The sequence below is a fragment of the Desmodus rotundus genome, chromosome 8 (genome assembly GCF_022682495.2).
Source record: "Desmodus rotundus isolate HL8 chromosome 8, HLdesRot8A.1, whole genome shotgun sequence".
Lineage (NCBI taxonomy): Eukaryota > Metazoa > Chordata > Mammalia > Chiroptera > Phyllostomidae > Desmodus > Desmodus rotundus.
The window spans coordinates 101,620,330-101,640,785 of record NC_071394.1 but is presented as its reverse complement, the minus strand read 5'-3'; the positions used below and the strand labels follow the sequence as shown (position 1 = coordinate 101,640,785).

Below are 20,456 nucleotides of genomic sequence, written 5' to 3'. Positions count from 1 at the left end.
CTACTGATACCAGTGTCATTCAAGTTCTGCTGTGTAGTTCTCTTAAAAGCAAAGTAAACCCCATTAGAGCAACTCAGGTGTAAGTCACAATAAAGACAACTGTCCAAAATTTAATGTCACGTATCTTTATGGGGGGGGGGGGAGGTGTGGAGGGCAGTGTGGAGGACTGTCAACTCTAACAAAGGCCAGATAAATTTAAATGTAGAAAACATACTGGACTTGACAGAAAAGGCTAACTGCCTATTATTTGTTAAACAAAGAAGGTCAGGGTGTTCTAACATATCGATGCCTCACAAATGTTCTAATTTGAAATGAAAGATGCCCAAAGAGTATTTTGAGACATCAGGGAAAAATGAAACTGAGAAATATGCACTTTGATTCATGCTAAAATGGCACTGTTACAAGTACTAAAATATTCTGATCAAAATAGTACTGTATATAGAAGGTACATTAGATTTTAGGTTGAACTTAAAAGAGTGTGTGCTACGTGACCCAGTTTAACCTGAACAGCTGGCCAAAAGAAAACAAACACAATAGGAACACTGGAGCACATATATTTATAGAAACAGTAAAAAATGTTTGGTGAGAAAAAAGTACTAGTTTAAAAATGAACTCAAAAGAATTAAAGTCCCGCATATTTTTTTAAACATGGGGTCAGAGTACAAAAAGTCAGCAAAGATCTCACTAGACAGGCAAGTTCCTTTTTCTCATTAGACACATATTGCTTCCCGTAAGACAGACACCAACCGGGTTTATTTCTAGCACTCCCACATGTGGCTGCCTCCCTTTGCCTGAGGTCACAATGAACTTCATATGATGATAAATGTGCTTTATATTTTAATAGAATGTAAAGTCAAAACTAAGAGAAAAGAATTTAGCTGAGGATTTCAATTAGGCTGACGGAACGAAGGGCAAAGTCTTTAGCTCAACCATTTATACACATAACTAAATAAGACTCATCATATGGCCTGAATCTGCTCTTAGCAAAAGGAGACCACTGTGTAGTTTACATGCTAACCTTGAAAAGAATCAATGAGTTATTAGCCTAAGCATGGAAAGTTTGCCCAATTTTTTATAGTATAAGTCAAGTAAAAACATTTTAATCAGGGTTTACTTTTATGGAATGGTCTGTAAAACTTCTCCTGGAATAAGCCAGATAGTAAATATTTTAGGCACTTCAGACTATTAGGTCATTACTCAATTCTGCAGTTTACAGCATGAAACTGGTCATAGACTATACGCAAACAAATGGGTTTATGGCTATGTGTCAATAAAACTTTATATACAAAAAAAGCCAGGCCAGATCCCTCTGGGATTATATACCTCAGGCAGAGTTTCTCACAATCACCCAATCATCTTATCCATGCAGTATTTCTTATAGGTAAGGGGCTAACCAAAAAATTTGCCACCTATTCCAAACTACTATCCATTTTTAGAAATTCCTCCTAATTTAAAAGAAAAACACCATCATCTATGGTGCTCTAAAGGTCCTTTGTAGACATGAACCATAATCCCTCTTCCTTATTTCAGTCATATCTTGCATCTCATGAAAAGAACAACACCCATAGCAAATTGTTCTTTCTCCCTTAACAGTACTGCAACAAGTTTACCCTGAAGGATTTAAAACTGGAAAACTCTTTCTTTAAAAAAAAAAAAAAAATCAATGAGAAAAAACCCCCACATATTTTGGGCACCAGAACACCTTGAAAAACGAAAGGTTATAAGATGTATCTTACCATAACTGTCTTCTACTTAGACTGTAAAATAATAGAAAGGCATCAAGTTTAAAGTCTGACAGAGTTGGATTTGAATCTAGCTCTAGTACTTAATATTTTTGTTACTTTTGACAATTTGTTTAAAATCCTTTAAGTCTTAATTTTCTTCTCAGTAAAAAAGGAGTAACACAGCCCTGGCTGGTGTGGCTCAGTTGATTGGAGCATTTTCCAGCACACCAAAAGGTTACGGTTTCAATTACTGGGTACATGCCTGGGTTGTGAGTTCAATCCCCAGTCGGGGAGCCTATGAGAAGAAACCAATCAATGTTTCTCCATTACAACAATATGTATTTGTCTGTGGCTCCCACACCCTTCTCTAAAAGCAATGGAAAAGTGTCCTAGGGTGGGGGAAAAAGGAATAACACAACATCATCAAGTGGTAAAGATTACATGGTATTATATATGTCCATAAAAAGTCCAGCCATTGTTAATATGGTGAGAATGGTCTGTGTGACATCAGTGTAATCTGGCAGCCAAGGAGAATGGACTAGAATTGCATGTGTGAACAATGACGACTTCACTGGACTAGTTAGTGGGAGGTAGTAGAAGCCGTTGAGTGAGCATGTGTACTGTGTGACCATCGCATTCAAAATTACTGAGAGAGTAGGGCAACGAATCTGCATCAAATTTTGCGTTAAGCTTAAACATTTCTCCACGGAAACTATTCAGATGATTCAGAAGGCTGTAGCTATGGGCAACTGCTGACTGGCAGCTTCATCACGACAACACGCTCACTCATGCATCACATCTCACACAGAGTTGTTTGGTGAAACATCAAATCACCCAGGTGACTCAGCCCCCCTATAGCCCAGATTTGGTGCCCTGCCACTTGTGGCTTTTCCCCAAACTAAAATCACCTTTGAAGGGGAAAAGTTATCAGAACATCGATGATTAGATTAAGGAAAATATGGCAGGGCAGCTGATGATGATTGGGAGAACTATGTGAGGTCCCAAGCTGTCTACTTTGAAGGGGACTGAGGCATCACTGTCCTATATACAATATGTTTTGTATCTTGTATCTTCTTCAATAAATGTCTCTATTTTTCATATTACCTTCTGGACAGACCTCAGAAACTAATACAACACCTGGTGCAGTCAGTAAGTAGCAATTGCTGTAAGTTTTCAAAAATTAAAATATAAAGAAAAAACAACTCAAACTTAAAAAATTAATTAGGAAGTACTTATACTCTTGCAGGGATAATGTCAATCAAAAGTACAATTATTTCCAGCCAGCTTGTGAAATAAGTTGCGGTAAAATATAGCAAATGACAGGTAAAGGCAAAAACGGTTTTCTAGTTATGGTTAATAAAGAAAGAAAATGAAACCTCTAGGTCCCAGAAATAGAGGGATTATTCATAGCAGTGGCTCAGGAAGTTACTGACTTGGATGACATTTTCACAACCAAGAGAAAGGAGACATGGCCATGAGCCCAGGAGAGGCAGGATTGGGACCTGAGGTGCTATGCAAAGTGGGGGATCTGAAAGGGTTGTCCAGTGTATGAAAAGGGAAATACAAAATGTCTGCTCGCTGACAGAGGTTGTGGCATGAAAGTCTGCCACCTACCCTGGGCACTGAGAAAAAGGAAATAAGTAAGATTAAGAAGATAAGTGAAAAGGTGGCATCCCAAGAGATGGAACAATATGAGATCCTAAAAGGATGAAAGATATGAAAAAGAATTGAAACGATAAGAAAACTACAATATTGTTTTTCACTTCTGGCCAAGATGGAGGCGTAGGTAGATATACTTTGCCTCCTTGCACAACCAGAAGAAGCACAACAACCAATTTAAAAACAAAAAACAACCCTAAATGACAGAAAATTGAAGCATATGGAAGTCTGACAAGCCAGGAGTTAAAAAAGAAACACTCATTCAGACTGGTCGTAGGGGTAGAGATGGGCAGCCGGGGTGGAGAGGATATGTAGCAAGGGGGCAGCTGGAGGACTGGGCAGGCAAAGTGGGGGCTGACAGACAGGGTAGGCAAGGTAGTGACTGGCATATTGGGTGGTCCCACCCACATTTGCATTCAGATAAACCAGGAGAAACAACTGGGGAGCAAGATAGACCACACAACCCAGGGTTCCAGTATAGAGAAATAAAGCCTCAAAACTCCAGCTGTAAAAACCTATGGAGCTTGCGGCAGCAGGAGAAACTCTAAGTCTCACAGGAGAATCCGCTGGAGGGACCCACACGGTCCTAGAACATACACAAACCAACCCACCTGGGAATCAGCACCAGAAGGGCCCAATTCATTTGTGGGTAGCAGGGGAAGTGACTGAAGGGTGGGCAGGAGCTGGGAAAGCGGCATTGTTCCCTCTCTGACCCCTCCTCCATATATACCACCATAACACAGGAAAGTGGGTTGCCCTGCCCAGACAAATACTTAAGGCTCCGCTCCTTACAACAAAACTGGTGCACCAAGACAAAGAAATATGGGAAATAAGAGAACAGATCAAAACTCCAGAAAAAGAACTAAGTGATGAGGAGATAGCCAACCTTTCAGATGCAGAGTTCAAAACACTGGTAATCAGGATGCTCACAGAAATGGTTAAGAATGGCAGAAAAATAAAGAAAGAAGTAAAGGCTATACAAAGTGAAATAAAGGAAAATGTAGAGGGAACCAACAGTGAAGAGAAGGAAACCAGGACTCAAATCAACGATTTGGAACAGGAGGAAGAAATAAACATTCAACCAGGACAGAATGAAGAAACAAGAATTCAAAAAAATGAGAAGAGGCTTAGGAACCTCTGGGACAACTTTAAACATTCCAACATCCAAGTCATGGGGGTATCAGAAGGAGAAGAGGAAGAGCAAACTGAAAACATATTTGAAAAAATAGTGAAGGAAAACTTCCCCAATCTGGCAAAGGAAATAGACATGCAAGTCCAGGAAGCTCAGAGAGTCCCAAAGAAGTTGGACCCAAGGAGGAACACACCAAGGCACATCACAATTAAATCATCCAAGATTAAAGATCAGGAGATAATCTTAAAAAACAGCAAGAGAAAAGGAGATAGTTACCTACAAAGGTGTTCCCATAAGACTGTCAGCTGATTTCTCAAAAGAAACCTTACTGGAAAGAAGTACTCCAAGTCATGAAAAGCAAGGACCTAAATCCAAGATTACTCTATTCAGCAAAGCCATCATTTAGAATGGAAGGGTAGATAAAGTGCTTCCCAAAGAAGGTCAGGTTAATGGAGTTCATCATCACCAAGTCCTTATTATATGAAGTGTTAAAGGGACTTATCTAAGAAATTGAAGATGATCAAAAATACGAACAGAAAAATAACAACAAACTCACAACTATCAAAACTGAACCTAAAAAAAGAAGAGAAAGAAAAGAAACAAACAACTAGAACAAGAACAGAATCACAGAAATGGAGATCACATGGGTGGTTTTCAGTAGGTGAGGGAAAGGGGATGAATAGGAGGGAATGGTGCATGCAATAAGAAGCATAAATGGTAGGTACAAAATAGACAGGGGGAGGTTTAGAATAGTATAGGAAATGGACAAGCCAAAGAATTGATATGTACAACCTATGGACATGAAGTAAGGGGGGAATGCTGGACGGAGGGGGTGCAGGGCAGAGGAGGATAATGTGGAGGAAAAAATGGGACAACTGTAATAGCATAATCAATAAAATATACTTTTAAAAAGTAAGATTTTTTAAAAAACAGGCTTATGAAAACAAAATCAAATATAGCTCTTACATAAAAAGTCATTGAATAAACAGACTACACTGAGTACACAGGAAACTAAACAATATTAAAGAGATAATTAGTGACCTGAAGGACAGAATAAAAGAAACTACAAAGAATGTTACATGAAGATTAACAGATGGAAAATAGAAAAGACAGGTAAAGACAGGCAGGACAAATAGAAAAGTGCAACATACATCCCTTAAAACTGCAGAGGAATAATGAGAATGAGAGAACTGTGATGTTAATGAATATTGATACACATTTTGTAGAAATTAAAAGATGAGATTTTTCTTTGCAAAAATACAATGAAGAAAAGGAAGGAAAATAAATAAATAGAAACTCATACACAGAAAATTCTAGTAAAACTTCAGACACCAAAGGCAAAGAGATTTTGTTTTTGCAGTAGGGTTTTTTAAAAGGACATTATTTACACTGACAGTAGACTTTTAAAAATTAAAACACAAGTCAGAATACAAAGGAATGTCTTCAAGGTTTCTAAAGAAAGCAGCTATCAATTTAGATTTTTAAATTTACATAACCAAGGTGATGCCAGCAAAAACAGGTAGTTATGGACCTCTGAAAATCTACTCTTCCATAAAAGCAACAAAAACACTGGCCAAAAAAAAAAAAAAAAAAAACCCAAACCAAAAAACCCTGTCAGAATCAACTGACTTTTTTTTTTTAGGTTTTTAAAATTTATTTTTAGAGAGAAGGGAAGGGAGGGAGAAAGAGAGGCAGAGAAACATCAATGTGTGGTTGCCTCTCATGCATCCCCTACTGGGAGCATGGTCCACAACCCAGGCATGTGCCCTGACTGGGAATCAAACCTGCGACCCTTTGCTTCGCAGGCCCGTGCTCAATCCACTGAGCTACACCAGCCAGGGCTTGAGTCAACTATTTTAGTAATATGGAAAATACAAGAACGGGCTTCTGGTAATCTGGGGAGTGTTACTAAATAAAATGGCTGAAGTTCACTTGTGTTCTATCATAATCTATTCCAATACCCCCACACTTCCCAGAAAGGTATAAAACTACTCTTCAAACAAAAAGGAGAAATTAAGAAATTCCCAGATAAGTAAAAACAGAGAAAGAACAAAAGCGGGAAGACTCATATTTTCCAATTTCAAAACTTATTAAAAAGCCACAGCAGTCAAGCCTGTGATAAAAATGGACATGAAAATCAATGAAATAAAATTTAGAGTCCAGAAAAAAATCCTCAAATTTAATCAACTTATGTTTGACAAGAGTGCCAAGATAATTCAATTTAGAAAGAACAGTCTTTTCAACAAATATTGCTGAGATAACTGGATATCCTAATTTAAATGAACAAAATTGAACTCCTGCCACCTACCATATAAAAATATTAACTAAAAAGGAATTAATGACCTCCATTACAAGGGTTAAAGCCATGAAAATTTTAGAAGAAAACACAGGTATAAATCTGCACAACAGTGGATTAGACAATGGTTTCTTAGATAAAGCATCAAAAACAGAAGTAACCAAAGACGTAATAGATAAACTGGACTTCATCAAAAGTAAGTACTTTGTGCTTCAAAGGACATCATCAAGAAAGTAAACAGACAACTAACAAAATAAAAGAAAATATTTGTATATAATTTATGTAATGGGGTATAGTATCTAAAATATTTTTAAAACTCTCCTAAGTCAAAAATTAAAAGACAAATAACGTAATTCAAAAGTGAACAAAGGACTCGAATAGATATTTCTCCAAAGAACATGCACAAATGATCAACAATGAAAAGCTGGCCAACATAATTAGTCATTAGGGAAAAGCAAATTCCACAATGAGAAAACTGACAAATGCCAATTATAAAGGAAGGTTTTAACATGCTTCTCTTAAGTGACAAACTTAATAAGAATATAGATTTGAACACAATTAAATTTAAAAGGACAGACCAATTTATTACCTTATAACTAATAATTACAGTATCTAGAATCTTTTCAATCAGAAATGAAATGTTTAGAAGAATTGGATGCATATATAAGGCCTAAGGAAATTCTTGAGAATTATGAGTTATGGTATACAGACAAAATAATCTGAGAATAATACAATAAAATTAGAAATCATAGGAAAAAAATTAAATGTATTTAGAATTTAAAATAATTTAAACCAGTTCAAGAGCTGAAGAAATAAAAATGAAAATTATGAAACATTTAAAATTGAATTTTATACAGTCTGATGTAATTTGAAAGTGCATAAATAAGTATATTTTAAACCTGGAGGATGCATTTAAGGCAATAGGTGCAGAAAACGTACTGTTTTAATTATATGCATAAAAAATGGAAATTAATTCACCACAATAAATCAAAACAGCAGAATAAATACAAGTAAAAGGAAAGAAAACAGAGTTAGTAATTGATAAAAGAGAAAGCATAAAACAAGAAACCCATTCTTTTAAAATACTAAGTAAACCTCTAATAAGATCAATAAGAATGACATACACATAGCCAATAAACAATATGAAAAGATGCTCAGTCACTAATCATCAGAGAAATACAAATTAAAACCACAATGAAATACTACCTCACACCTGTAAGAATGGCTATCATCAATAAATCAATAAACAAGTGTTAGTGAGGATGTGGAGAAAAGGGAACCCTTGTGCACTGCTGGTGAGAATTCAAGTTGGTGCAGCCACTATGGTAGGTCCTCAAAAAATTAAAAATAGAACTACTTATGAGCCAGAAATTCCACTTCTGAGTATATATCCAAAGAAACCGAAACCACTGACTCAAAAGAATATATGCACCAATATGTTCACAGTAGCATTATTTACAATAGCCAAGATATGGAAGCAACCCAAGTGCCCATTGACAAGTGGATAAAAAGTTGTGGTATATATATAATGGAATACAGCTCAGCCATAAAAAGAATGAAATCTTACCATCTGCAACAGCATGGATGGACCGAAAGGGTATTATGCTAAGTGAAATAAGTCAGAGAAAGACAAATACCATATGATTTCACTTTATATATAGAATCTAAAAAACAATATAAAGGAACAAACAAAATTAAAACAGACTCAGAACAAACTGATGGCTACTAGAGTGGATGGAGGTTGGGGAACTGGGTGATAAAGGTGAAGGAATTAAGAAGTGCAAGTTGGTAGTTATAAAAGTTATGGGGGTGGGGTGCTGAGTGGAGGGGGCAAAGGGGAAAAACTGAGAGAACTGTAATAGCATAATCAATAAGATATAATTTGAAGAAAAAAGAAATACAGTCAGTAACACTGTAACAACTATGTATGGTGCCAGGTGGGTACTGAAATATCTGGGGGGACACTTTTAAAGTATTGTTTCACCACTATGCTGTACACCTGAAACTATTACAAAATAATATTGAATGTAAACTATAATTGAAAAATAAAATTTAAAACATAAGACTAATACAGAAAAAAACAATGCATTTAAAATAACTTTACACATGCAAAAAAGCAAATATAGCAGAGATTTTTAAATTATGAGTATGTTATAAAAGTGTATGGAAATAAATTTGAAAGTATTGATAAACTGGACAGTTCTTAGCCTCAAAACTAACTTAAGAGGGGAAAAAATCTGGAGAGTCCAATAACCATTAAGGAAAATAAGTAGTCAAAAAAACACAGACCCAGAAATGAACACCAGGACTATACTTTTGAAGAGAGAGAAGAACGGAGAAAGCACACCAAGTTTAAAATTTGCAAAAAGAAAATATAAGAGTATCTTTTAAAATGTGATACATATATACAATGGAATATGCTCAGCCATAAGAAAGGATGAAATGCTGCCATTAGCAACAACATGGATGGGTCTTTGAGAGTAGTATCATGCTATGTGAAATAGGTAGACAGAATAGGATAAGACCTATATAATTTCACTCATATGTGGGATATAAAACAGGATACAACAAATGAACAAACAAAACAAAGAAACTCAAAGACACAGACAACAGTGTGGGGTTACCAGAAAAGAAGGAAGCTGGGGGAGGATGAAGAAGGTAAAGTGGGTCAAAGTGAGGAGACTAGATTTTGGGTGGTGAGCACACAATGCAATATACACACAGATGATATATCAGAGGACTGTACACTTGAAACTTATATAATGTAATTAACCAATGTCACCCCAATAAATGTAAGTTTTAAAATATATCTCTAAGATAATTGTAGTCCTGAGTGGGTAGCTCAATTATTTAGAGCATCGTTCCAATACATCAAGGTTGTGGCTTCAATCCCTGGTAAGGGGAGATACAAGAATCAATCAAGGAATGCATAAATAAGTGAAATAATAAATCTTTCTCTCTCTCTCTCAAATCAACTTAAGATGTTTCTTTCCCTCAAATCAATTTTAAAAAGATAACTGCATGGGGAAGGATTTTTTAAAAATAATATAAGAAAAAGCACAGACCTTAAATCAACCTAGGAAATTTATAGCAAAGAAACACAATACTTATAAATACTGAAAATATACTAACCCTAACTACTCATAAAAGAATGAAAATTAAAATTCTGTGAGATACCATGTTATATCCATTAGATTTAGAAAAAAGAAAATTAAGAGGTACAAGGAGATATTTCTGGGCGCTAACGTAACACTGGTACAACCTTTTGGGGAGGTAAAGTTGAAAATACACATGCCTTATGACATTGCAATTCCATTTCTGGTTATATAAAAGACTCGTCAATACAGAAACAGAAATATATTTAGAAGTGTGTAAGCTGTAGGGCTTTGGCAGGGTGGGGGCAGGGGGTTGAACAGAAATAACTATTAATAGGCGAGTGGATAAATTTTTTTATTTATTCAAAGCATTAATAGAGAAGTAAAAATAATTTAGAACCTCCCGTATTAATCTTGATAAACCTGACAAAAAGGTGAGAAAAAGTGAACTGCAGAAGTTATATGCAATATGATGGCATCTATTTATAAAGTTTAAAACATACAACCCTGGCTGGTGTGGCTCAGTGGATTGAGTGCTGGCCTGTGAAGCAAAGGGTTGCTGGTTTGATTCCCAGTCAGGGCACATGCCTGGGTTGCAGGCCAGGCGCAAGAAGCAACCACACATTGACCTTTCTCTTCCTCTCTTTCTCCCTACCTTCCCCTCTGCCTGAAAATAAATAAATAAAATCTTTAAAAAAAGAAATGATAAGGCTTTTAAAAAATAAATAAAATATAAAGAATCAGATAAATGATTAAAGTTAAACATAATTAACTAGCATTTGAAAAGTTTAGAAACTCTATGGACGTATATTATATCAGGAAATATGCTTAATGTTTTTTTCTCCTTGATTGAAGGAGATTACCATTGTAGAAAACTAGAGAAACAGACACACAAAGGTGTATGGGGTGGGGAGAGGATAGGGAAAGGAAATAATCTTTAGTCCCATCACCCAGAAATGACCATTACTGTCTTAAGATTCTGTCAACTATTTAACTTTTTAACATGGCTGAAATAATTTTATAACAGTACCTTTGCATCATATTTATTTCATTTGATATTTGAAGGTAAGCGCTTTCACCAAATTGTTAGCAATTCTCTGTAAACAGTATTTTTTAAATATCTGAGATATTTGGTCATACTGAAAAAGCTCATAATTTTTAAACCCTTATTCTACTATTGAGCAAATGTGTAGCCCAAGTGTTCGTCAGATGAGTGGATAAAACAGCTATGGTACATTTACACAATGGAATACTTCTCAGCAGTAAAAAAGAAAATTTTATGCTTTTCGATAGCATGGATGGACCTGGAGAACATTAGCCTAGGTGAAATAAGCCAGTCAGAGACACAAATACCACATGATTTCACACATATGTGGAGTCTAATGAACAAACCGAATTAACAAACAAAAGACAGCTTTGGGGGATGGTTGGGGAGTGGAAGGATGGAGCAAAAAAAGAAAAATATCTCATGGACAGGAACAACAGTGTGATGATTGCTGTGAGGAGGGGGATGGGTGGAGGTGGAAGGGGGCATAAAGGGGATAAATGGTAATGGAAAAAAAACAATAAATAACTACTAAACCTAAATAAATACAATATTTTTAAAAGGGTGACCCAATTTTTAAATTTGTAAATAAAGCAAGAATAAATATCTTTGTACATAAATCTCTGTCCATATTTTAAATTTTAAAGTAAGTTCTGGAAATATTGGATACAGGGTATCGTTTAACAAAAATCTTTGCTAGGATATCAGTAACATCCAATTGTTCCTGTAATCTATACTTTTACATTGGAACTGACAGTATTTGCATAATTATTAATTTACTTATTTTATCTTGTATGAATAGCCTTTTCACATTTTTCCCATATAGTTTTATAAGCTCTTTAAATATTTACAATTACTATCTCTCATCCTGTTTGTTATGATACCATGTCCAGTGTGAGGGCAGACTTAATTTTCTTGGCTGACATACAAATCTTGTATTTTTATGTAACTATATCAACATTTTGTTTGCAATTATCTTCGTTGGTTCTTTACTGTAGAATATCAGTTCTAATTAAACTTTTAAAATCCATTATGTTTCCTTTTGTCTGTTGCCATAAACCTGTCTTGTTTATCCCTTTCTTGTCTACCCCTAATAATGGTGGCAAGCTAAAAACTCTCCAAGTCCACCGAAATTCTTCACCATCAGGAAGGCAGAGAGATCAGTGTTACTAGGCTAAGGAGATGAGCAGTCCTTTCTCTGTCCTTGTCACTCTCATAACCACCGGTGAATCCTCCCAAAGAACAACTTCAAAACCACAGAGGGTTAGACTGTGACTCTTGCTGTCTGTCCAGGCCTTACTGGAAGTAAACCTATTCCTTTTTCCTGAATTTACCATCACATGGATAGTTTTACACCTGAGGTTTAAGTAAGTTATGTATTTGAAAGTACACTGTAAACTGTAAAATGCTATACAGATTTTCTTACGAAAAAATTAATAACAACAGGAGGGAAGGAATCAACAAGTTTTTATAATTTTGCTTTGGAAGGAATATAATATGAGGCAAAAACAATTAATCAGAAACCTCACCGAAGATCCAGACCGGCTTCTTTCCAGAGTAAATCCATCAAGCGCAGCATTTGGAGTGTCAACATATCCTGTCGTAAATCTAAGGGAAAAAGCCCCCTGCATTATTACAAATGCTTCCCATTTTTAACTGCTAACATTAATTCAAGATTAGACATTTCGGCCAGAATTAACTAAAACCATTGACAAATGCTATGCTATCTTTTTTACCAAAATTTTAATATTGACCATATTCATTATGTCAAATATTAGGTTTGTTGGTTAGAATGTCCCTGCAACACTATTTCAGAAATTAAGTGTAAAAATATTCTTAATGTTTACCATGTATAAGCTAATACACTAATTATATGGATGCTGTAATAGTTATAACATAATGCTGTATTAAAGCATCCACACAATTCACGCTAATTTTTTTCCTTCATTTTTAATTTTAAGAATGTATAGGAAGTTCTTCAGAATTACATAAGTAATAATTGCATGATGGGTTTACAAAACAGTAATATTTGATTTTATTTATAATGTCCAGGGGCAATTTTAAAGTTAACAGAAGCTTGTGAAAGTAGTGACTTTTACATAATGACATCCATATGTTCAAGTGATGTTAAATGTCAGCAAAATACTACGAGTTCTTTTAAAAATAGTTGTAAGCACATATTACGTTAAGCATATTTACTTATCTCACTTAATTCATTTTAATAACCCCAACATATAGATGTTATAATCCTCAGGGACAAGAAGAATCTGAAACTCAATGAAGTTCGTTCGCGCAACTGGCCTGCAGTCACATAAACTAGTAAGTAGTAGCACTCATGACCGCCTTCTGGTTGGTGTGATTACTTCAGAGCCATTTCCTTTATAAAGTATGGGTCAGTTAAATATTTTAAAATACAAAACTATGGCAGCAATATCAAAATTGCTATCATTGCAATAAGATGTATGAATATATTGTTGAAAATATTCTGTTGTATTTCACAAGCTTTCTACCAAAGGAACAGACAGACTTTGTATTTTATAGGGAAAAAGGGAGAAAAGTTCATTAGAAGAATGTATGTAAGTAAGCTGTAGAAGTCAATTTCCAAAAGGGGAGAAAAAAGATTTAGGACATGCTGAATTCAACCATACAGCCATTAAGCTAGCCCTTTTGGCTATCATTCGTTACTCATTTGCACATCACCTTTCAGATAAAGCAAAATAACAACAAATGAAGAAATACTAAGGAATTTGGTTCTGTAAAAACCTCAGTACATACCATCACCATTTTTAAAAATCACTCCGACTGAATCTTCACCAAACACCTTGTTATTGTACACCAACCACAATGGCTTCATTTTAGAATCCATGTATTTACACTTTTCAACACTGAAATCAAACAAGGGGAAAATTAGCCCACTTCAATGTAAAGATATGGCAAGATTATAATTTTGCCATGATAACTAGGCTTGAGAGAACCCCTCACCTGTCCCAGTCTGCAGATGTCAGAATTAGAACATTTCCTTTTGGTAGAAAAGCAATCTGGGTGACAGTCTCGGTTGGCATGTAGTGATGTCATATGGACTGGATGGAAAACCCAGGTTTGCACCTCTCACTACCTACATTTAAAATTCCTTCTTTTTTTAGGCCTGGCTGGGTAGCTCAGTTGGTTAGAGCATTGTCCCAATATGCCAATGCTGCAGGTTCTATCCCTGTTCAGGGTACATATAAGAAGCAACCAATAAATGCACAAAATAAGGGGAACAACAAATCAACATTTCTCTCTCAAAAATCAATAAATAATTTTTTTAATTCCTGTAATTCCTCCTTTTTTTTCTTTCTTCTTAAGTTTATGTTGTTATATACAGTCATTAACAAACAGAACATATTATGGAATTAAAATTAGGGTTATTAAAAGTTCATCCTTGATTTCTTAAAAAGGAATCAACTCTGATACACTAAATACACATTATTGCTTTTCTATTATTACTTCTGTAGAGAATAAAAAAGTGGAAAATAACTTTCCAAATTTATTCAAGATCTCATTTTGAAATAGGAAAGTTAATTAGTAAACAATTTTAAAATATGTTAACTATTAAATGACAAGTGCCAACATTTTACTTAATAGGACTTTTGACTCTTATAAACCAGTAATAGAAAACAAATTTAATTACATACAATTGAAAGGAAATCAACTTGTTATAACTTTCACTAACCCCAGAGGTAAATTTAGCTAGCAGACATACATCTTATTGTACACAAGAATAACCTTCAAGGACTTTTAAGATTTCCCTTCTTTAATTATATTCCACTTATTGAGGCTAACAGGTGAACTTATTCCTCCTAGAAGGCAGTCACTTAGAAATCCTTTCTTTATTGCTATTTTCATGTAAGATTCACTAAGTATATCACAGGCTGTCACTTACTAGAGTTCTGAGAGGATGACACATGGGTTCAGAGGTGACTGCAGGTCAGAGAGGGCTTCCCGGTAAGCATTCTGTTTTAAACAAGTGTGCATGGCCTCTTTCCCTTTGGCTCTGTTTAGCTTCACTGCATTCAGTTTGATTAAACTATTTAAAGTTTTTAACTTGTTGAGTGCTTCAACCTGAAAAATAAGTTTCCCCACCACCAAAATTAATTCATGGTTAAAAATAATATAAAGTACTATCATATAATTTGACCATATTAATCAGTAACCACTCCAACACACACACATGCCCCAACCAGCTAAAGTAAAAATGGTGCTTGGCTTACAATACATACAACAGCATTAAAAAACTTACTTTTTCACTTGTTACTTAAAGCACCATTTTTCAAACTTTCTTAAACCATTTTCTTATATGGAATCATATAAATCAGAGAAAAGTAAAGGGATATAGATTGTGAGTAAGAAGATAAGTATGAAACTTAAACTACTCAGCACTCTGCAGCTCACTGAGTAATAGAATTTGAAACGCAACTAATCTGAACCACTACGTTTGGCCAACTCCATAGCATAAGAGGAAAATTTATATATAAGTAACCTTGGAGTTCCTGATATTCAACCTTACTACCTTCTTCTTATCATCACTCTTATATGACATCTTCTCAGTATATTCTCTCTTTCCACTAATGGGGAGTTAAAATGGATTGTTTCTGTAATAAATAAAATATAGACAGACACAGTATTTATTGTCCAAGTCTAAATTAATTACTTGTTTTTATAATGAGGTAACTGGCTACCAAAATGGTTGCAAATTTTTAAAAAGCTTATGCAAATGGTGTAAGATGAATTAACAATGGCCAAGTTAATCAAATCCATTATGTTTAAAAGCCAACTTTGATTAATAACTGAGGGTGTTTCGATGCTATATTATATAAAATTCCATGAGAGAGCCATGGACAACCATAAATCATAAGATTTTACCAACTATGTCTGTAAAACTGGAAACTAGTGATAAAAATAGAGTATGTGTAAGTTGTATATAACAAGCATATACATATTTATACAAAAAACATTTGGGCCCTGGCAAGGTAAGCTCAGTTGGGCTGGAGCATCGTCCTCATATGCCAATGTTGTGGGTTTGGATCCCTGGTCGGGGCACATAACAAGAATCAACTAATGAATGCATAAACGGGTGGAACAACAAATCAATGTATGTCTCTGTCTCTCCTATCAATAAATAAAAATTAAAAAAAAATTATGAACACCATGGCTTGAATTTCCATGAACAGAAGATTTACTTTACACCACCTTTTCGTTTTCAAACTCTACTTCTATGCAAGGAAACCACTAAGACTCTGTAGGGAGGTGAATTCAGGCACACAATTTCTAGACAGGCTGAGGGCATGCTCACAGGAAACTGGGAAAGTTCTATGTAGCTTGATGATAAAAGTGAGGTGGCTAAAACCTGCCAAGTGAGTCATCTGTCAAAACCAGACACTCCATATTTCAACTATTTCAGAAGCTATGCAAACAGTGATGAAAAGGGAACAAACTGAAAAATGGGCCATGCAAACAGGAACTTTTTGAAGTATTTCAAATCTGAATTTCTTCCATGTTTGTACAGCTGGGAATTTTCATGCCCCATCACTAATTGTGTTGACATCCATTTCCTGGAACAGTGTCCTGAATACCCATACGTCTGTAAGTCAGATACTTCAAGTGCTTTAACACCTTGTCTTTTTATAGGTTTACAGTGATAATAAGAACTACCATGTAAAGGTTGTCTTCCCCTTGTTAGTCATCAGTCTAGGGGAAAAAAGTAAGAATGATCACACATATATCATATGTTATGATATGCTGTTATAAAAGTCAAGCTGAGGTTCCCAGAGAACCAAGAAAATGTCCAGCACGGTTTGAGCATATGAGTGAGGTCAAAGAAGTAGGGACTTCATCAAGTGTGGCCTTATAGGTTTTGACAAAGGGTTTGGATTTTTATTCTCCATGCAATGAAACTACTGCAGGGATTTAAAAAAATGAAAATGAGATAATACTTCTACATTTTAAAAGGAATAACTTTATCTGTAGAGAATTGGGGTGGAGTGTAGGGAACAAGAATGGGAACAAAGGGCACAGTTTAGGAGGTTAATGAAGACATGCAGGTGAGAGGATAATGGACTGGACTAAGTAGCCATGAACACCAGAGACATTGACAGGTATGAGACTGATTTAAGGGGACTATAAAATTAAGGAGATTAATAGTATCAATTTCATATTGTTATGAAGAAGAAACAGCCCATAAAAAGTGGTTAGCTATTATTACCATCATTAATGGGCTTTCTAAAGGAGGGATCAGATATAATTGGTTTTAACATGAATGAAAAATCATCACTACTAAAATTACCTCTGAAAACCTATGGGAGTTTCTCTGGCGATGCAAATGAGTTAGAAAAGTGCAGTGGATACAAATTTGCCTTCCCTTTACTCAATGCTTCTGCCAAAACTACCATCCATGGACTCATAGTTAGTTATCTATTGTCATGGTATTCCACACAGCATTGCTTCTGGTCAAGAAGCTCATTTCACGGAAACTGAAATGCAGCAATGGTCTCATGCTCACAGAATTCACTCGTCTTACCATATTCCTCACAATCCTAAAGTAGCTGGCTTGATAGAAGAGTGAAATGGCCTTTTGAAGACTCAGTTACAGCACCAACTAGGTGACAATACCTTGCAGGGCTGGGGCGAGGGTCCCCAGAAGATTCTATCTGCTATGAATCAGTGGCCAATATATGATGCTGTTTCTCCTACTGCCAGAGTTCATGGGTCGAGGAATCAAGGTATGGAAATGGAGGTGGTACTACTATTACTCCCACGGTGAACCGCTAGCAAAACTTTGGCTTCCTGCTCCTGTGACCATCTGCTGACATAGTGGTCTTAAGTTACAAAGGGAGGAATGCTTTCACTGGGAGACACAACAAGGATGCCACTGAACTTGAACACTCCTTCCCAGCCATTTTGCACTTCTCATGCCTCTGGGACAACAGGCAAAGAAGGGCATCATGATGCTGGCTGGAGTGATTGATCCTGAGCACCAAGGGGAAATTGGCCCACTACACCACAGTGGAAGTAAGGAAGAGTTTTTCTAGAATACAGGAGATCTGTTGGTATTATCAGTCTCTGTGATTAAGGCCAAAATTAGAAGCCAATTCAGGCAGAACTACTAATAGCCTAGACCCTTCAAGAATGAAGGTTTGGGTCATTCCAGCAGGTAAAGAACCACAGACAACTGAGGAGCTTGCTAAAGGCAAAGAAAATACAGAACAGGTTGGAAGAAAGTAGTGATAAATACCAGCTATGACCATGTAACCACTTACAAAAATGAGGACTAGTTGTCATGAATATCTCTTCTTTTTGTTATTTGTGTTTGTGTTGTATGTTTATAGGAAATGTCTTTGTGTCTTCCTGCTCTTATTCCCTTATCAGGTAACATAAGATAGACTGGCTTTATGTCACAGTATTTAAGCGTTGTTAATGTTTATAACATCACAGTATTTAATTTACAGAATGCCAAGGAGAAAAATAAACACCACTCAAGGGCACTATTTCCTCTTCTGGGAAAGAGGTTAGTGCATTTTTAGTTATACTCAGGGTAGTTGTATCATGCTAGGTGAAATTTTGACCTTGTTACTGTCTTTATTTGGAGATTAAGTATAGTTTAACAATCTGTATATAGATGCTTAATTGATCTGTCATGGTTAATTTTATGTATTAGCTTGACTGGACTATGAAGTGTCCAGATATTTAATCCAACATTATTCTACAAATGTCTGTGAGGGTGTTTTCAGATGAGATTAACATCTGAATCAGTCAATAGACTAAGAAAAGCAGGTTGCCCTCCCTAATGTGAATGGGCCTCTACCAAACATATGAAGTCCTGAATACATCAAAAAGGCAGACCTTCCTGAGAGTAAGAAGAATTCCATATGCCTTACTACCATGAACTTGGACATAGGTCTTTTCCTGCTTTCCGACTTGAACTGAAACATGAGTCTTCTTAGTGTCAAGCTTGTCTCCTTCTGACCAGAACTTACATACTATTGGCTCTCCTGGTTTTCAGGCCTGCAGATTTAAACTGGAACTACACCATCAACTTTCCTGTGTTTCCAGCTTGCTTGACTGCTGATCTTGGGACTTCTCAGCCTCCATAATCCTGTGAGCCAATTCTTTACAATTCTCAATCTCACCCCCACCCTGTTCACTCTCTCTCTAGATATATACATAAATATATATCCCATTGGTACTGTTTCTCTGTAGAACACTAACACTTTTCATCTAGCTAACACCAACTAGACCATCAAATCCCACAACTGTCACTTCTACCATGAACTCTTCCCTAATGCACTGGGGTAGATTACTTGTGTATCTTGTGCTTCTGTGATATGCCCAAAACACTGGTATCATAATACTTAATCACTGATTTGTACACCTACTCTATGAATATAAACTCCTTGACAACAGCAACATAGCTAATTTGACTTCGCATCACCGATACCTAACATAAACCTTGGCATATAATAAGTTCTGAGTAAATATATGTATTAAACCATAAAGAAAACCTTCTTGTGTGAGGTTAGGTAATACTCAGTTCAGAAAAAAAGTAATGCTAGAGGACAAGAGCATCTGCCAATGAAGGGCTCCAGCAGAAAAAGCTGAGATACAGGGCTGCTTTATTTTGAGGACAGAAATGCTCTCATCTCATCCTTCAAGGAACCAAGGCCCGACCAGCAAATCAAGCCTGGGTCATAGTTATGCTTCTCATTTGCAAACAAGCTATTTAGAAACTCATTATTACTTACAATTACTTAGCTGTATGAATCAGGATTATCTCAAAAACAAAATACAGAAATAATTGCATACTGAGACTACCACTATTAACAATAATCCCTAATTTTGAAATTTTATATTCTGTTAAATGGTTTCTATTTTATTTTAGCTTAAAAATACATTTATACTAATAAAATGATATTATTGTCTATTTATAATACATAATGGGTCAGTGTTTAAGTTTTGACTTAAAAGTGAAAGATTTGTGCTGCTAAGTGGTATAAAAATACCCAGATTTTTAAAAACACTTTAGTTTGATATCTGAACAGATCTAAATTTGAACATTATTTCTGTCACTTAATACTTGTGAGTTTTGCCTTGACTGGTGTGGCTTAGTAGGATGGGCATCATACCAAAAAACAATAAGTTGCCAGTTCAGTTCCCGGTCAGGGCATATGCCTAGATTGTGAGTCAGGTCCCCAGTTGGGGACATGCAAGAAGCAACCAAGAGATGTTTCTCTGGCACATCAATGTTTCCCTTCCTCTCTCTCTCTTTCCCTTCCCCTCTCTCTAGAAATAAATAAATAAAATCTTTAAAAAAACAGAGGAATGGGCAAGTCAAAGAACATGAATAGAGGACTCATGGGCACAGATAATGGGGTGGGGGCTGACTGTGGGAGCAGGAGTGCAGAGGGACAGGGAAGGGGAGAGCAGTGGGAAAAAGGCGGCACAACTGTAATTGAACAATAAAAAAAATAGT

At 35.8% G+C, this 20,456-nt stretch overlaps 1 protein-coding gene across 4 annotated transcripts in view; it reads right to left on the bottom strand.

Moving 5' to 3' along the window:
* The window catches only part of PIK3CB (phosphatidylinositol-4,5-bisphosphate 3-kinase catalytic subunit beta), a 166,338-nt gene that overhangs the window by 12,068 nt on the left and 133,814 nt on the right, over nt 1-20,456 (bottom strand). For all 4 annotated transcript variants that reach the window (XM_053929835.2, XM_053929837.2, XM_053929836.2 and 1 more), the window contains 3 exons: nt 14,874-15,052; nt 13,727-13,836; nt 12,481-12,559 (listed from right to left, as the gene is read on the bottom strand). In XM_053929835.2, the coding sequence (XP_053785810.1) occupies nt 12,481-12,559; nt 13,727-13,836; nt 14,874-15,052 (368 nt within the window). The remainder of the gene's footprint in view (nt 1-12,480; nt 12,560-13,726; nt 13,837-14,873; nt 15,053-20,456) is intronic.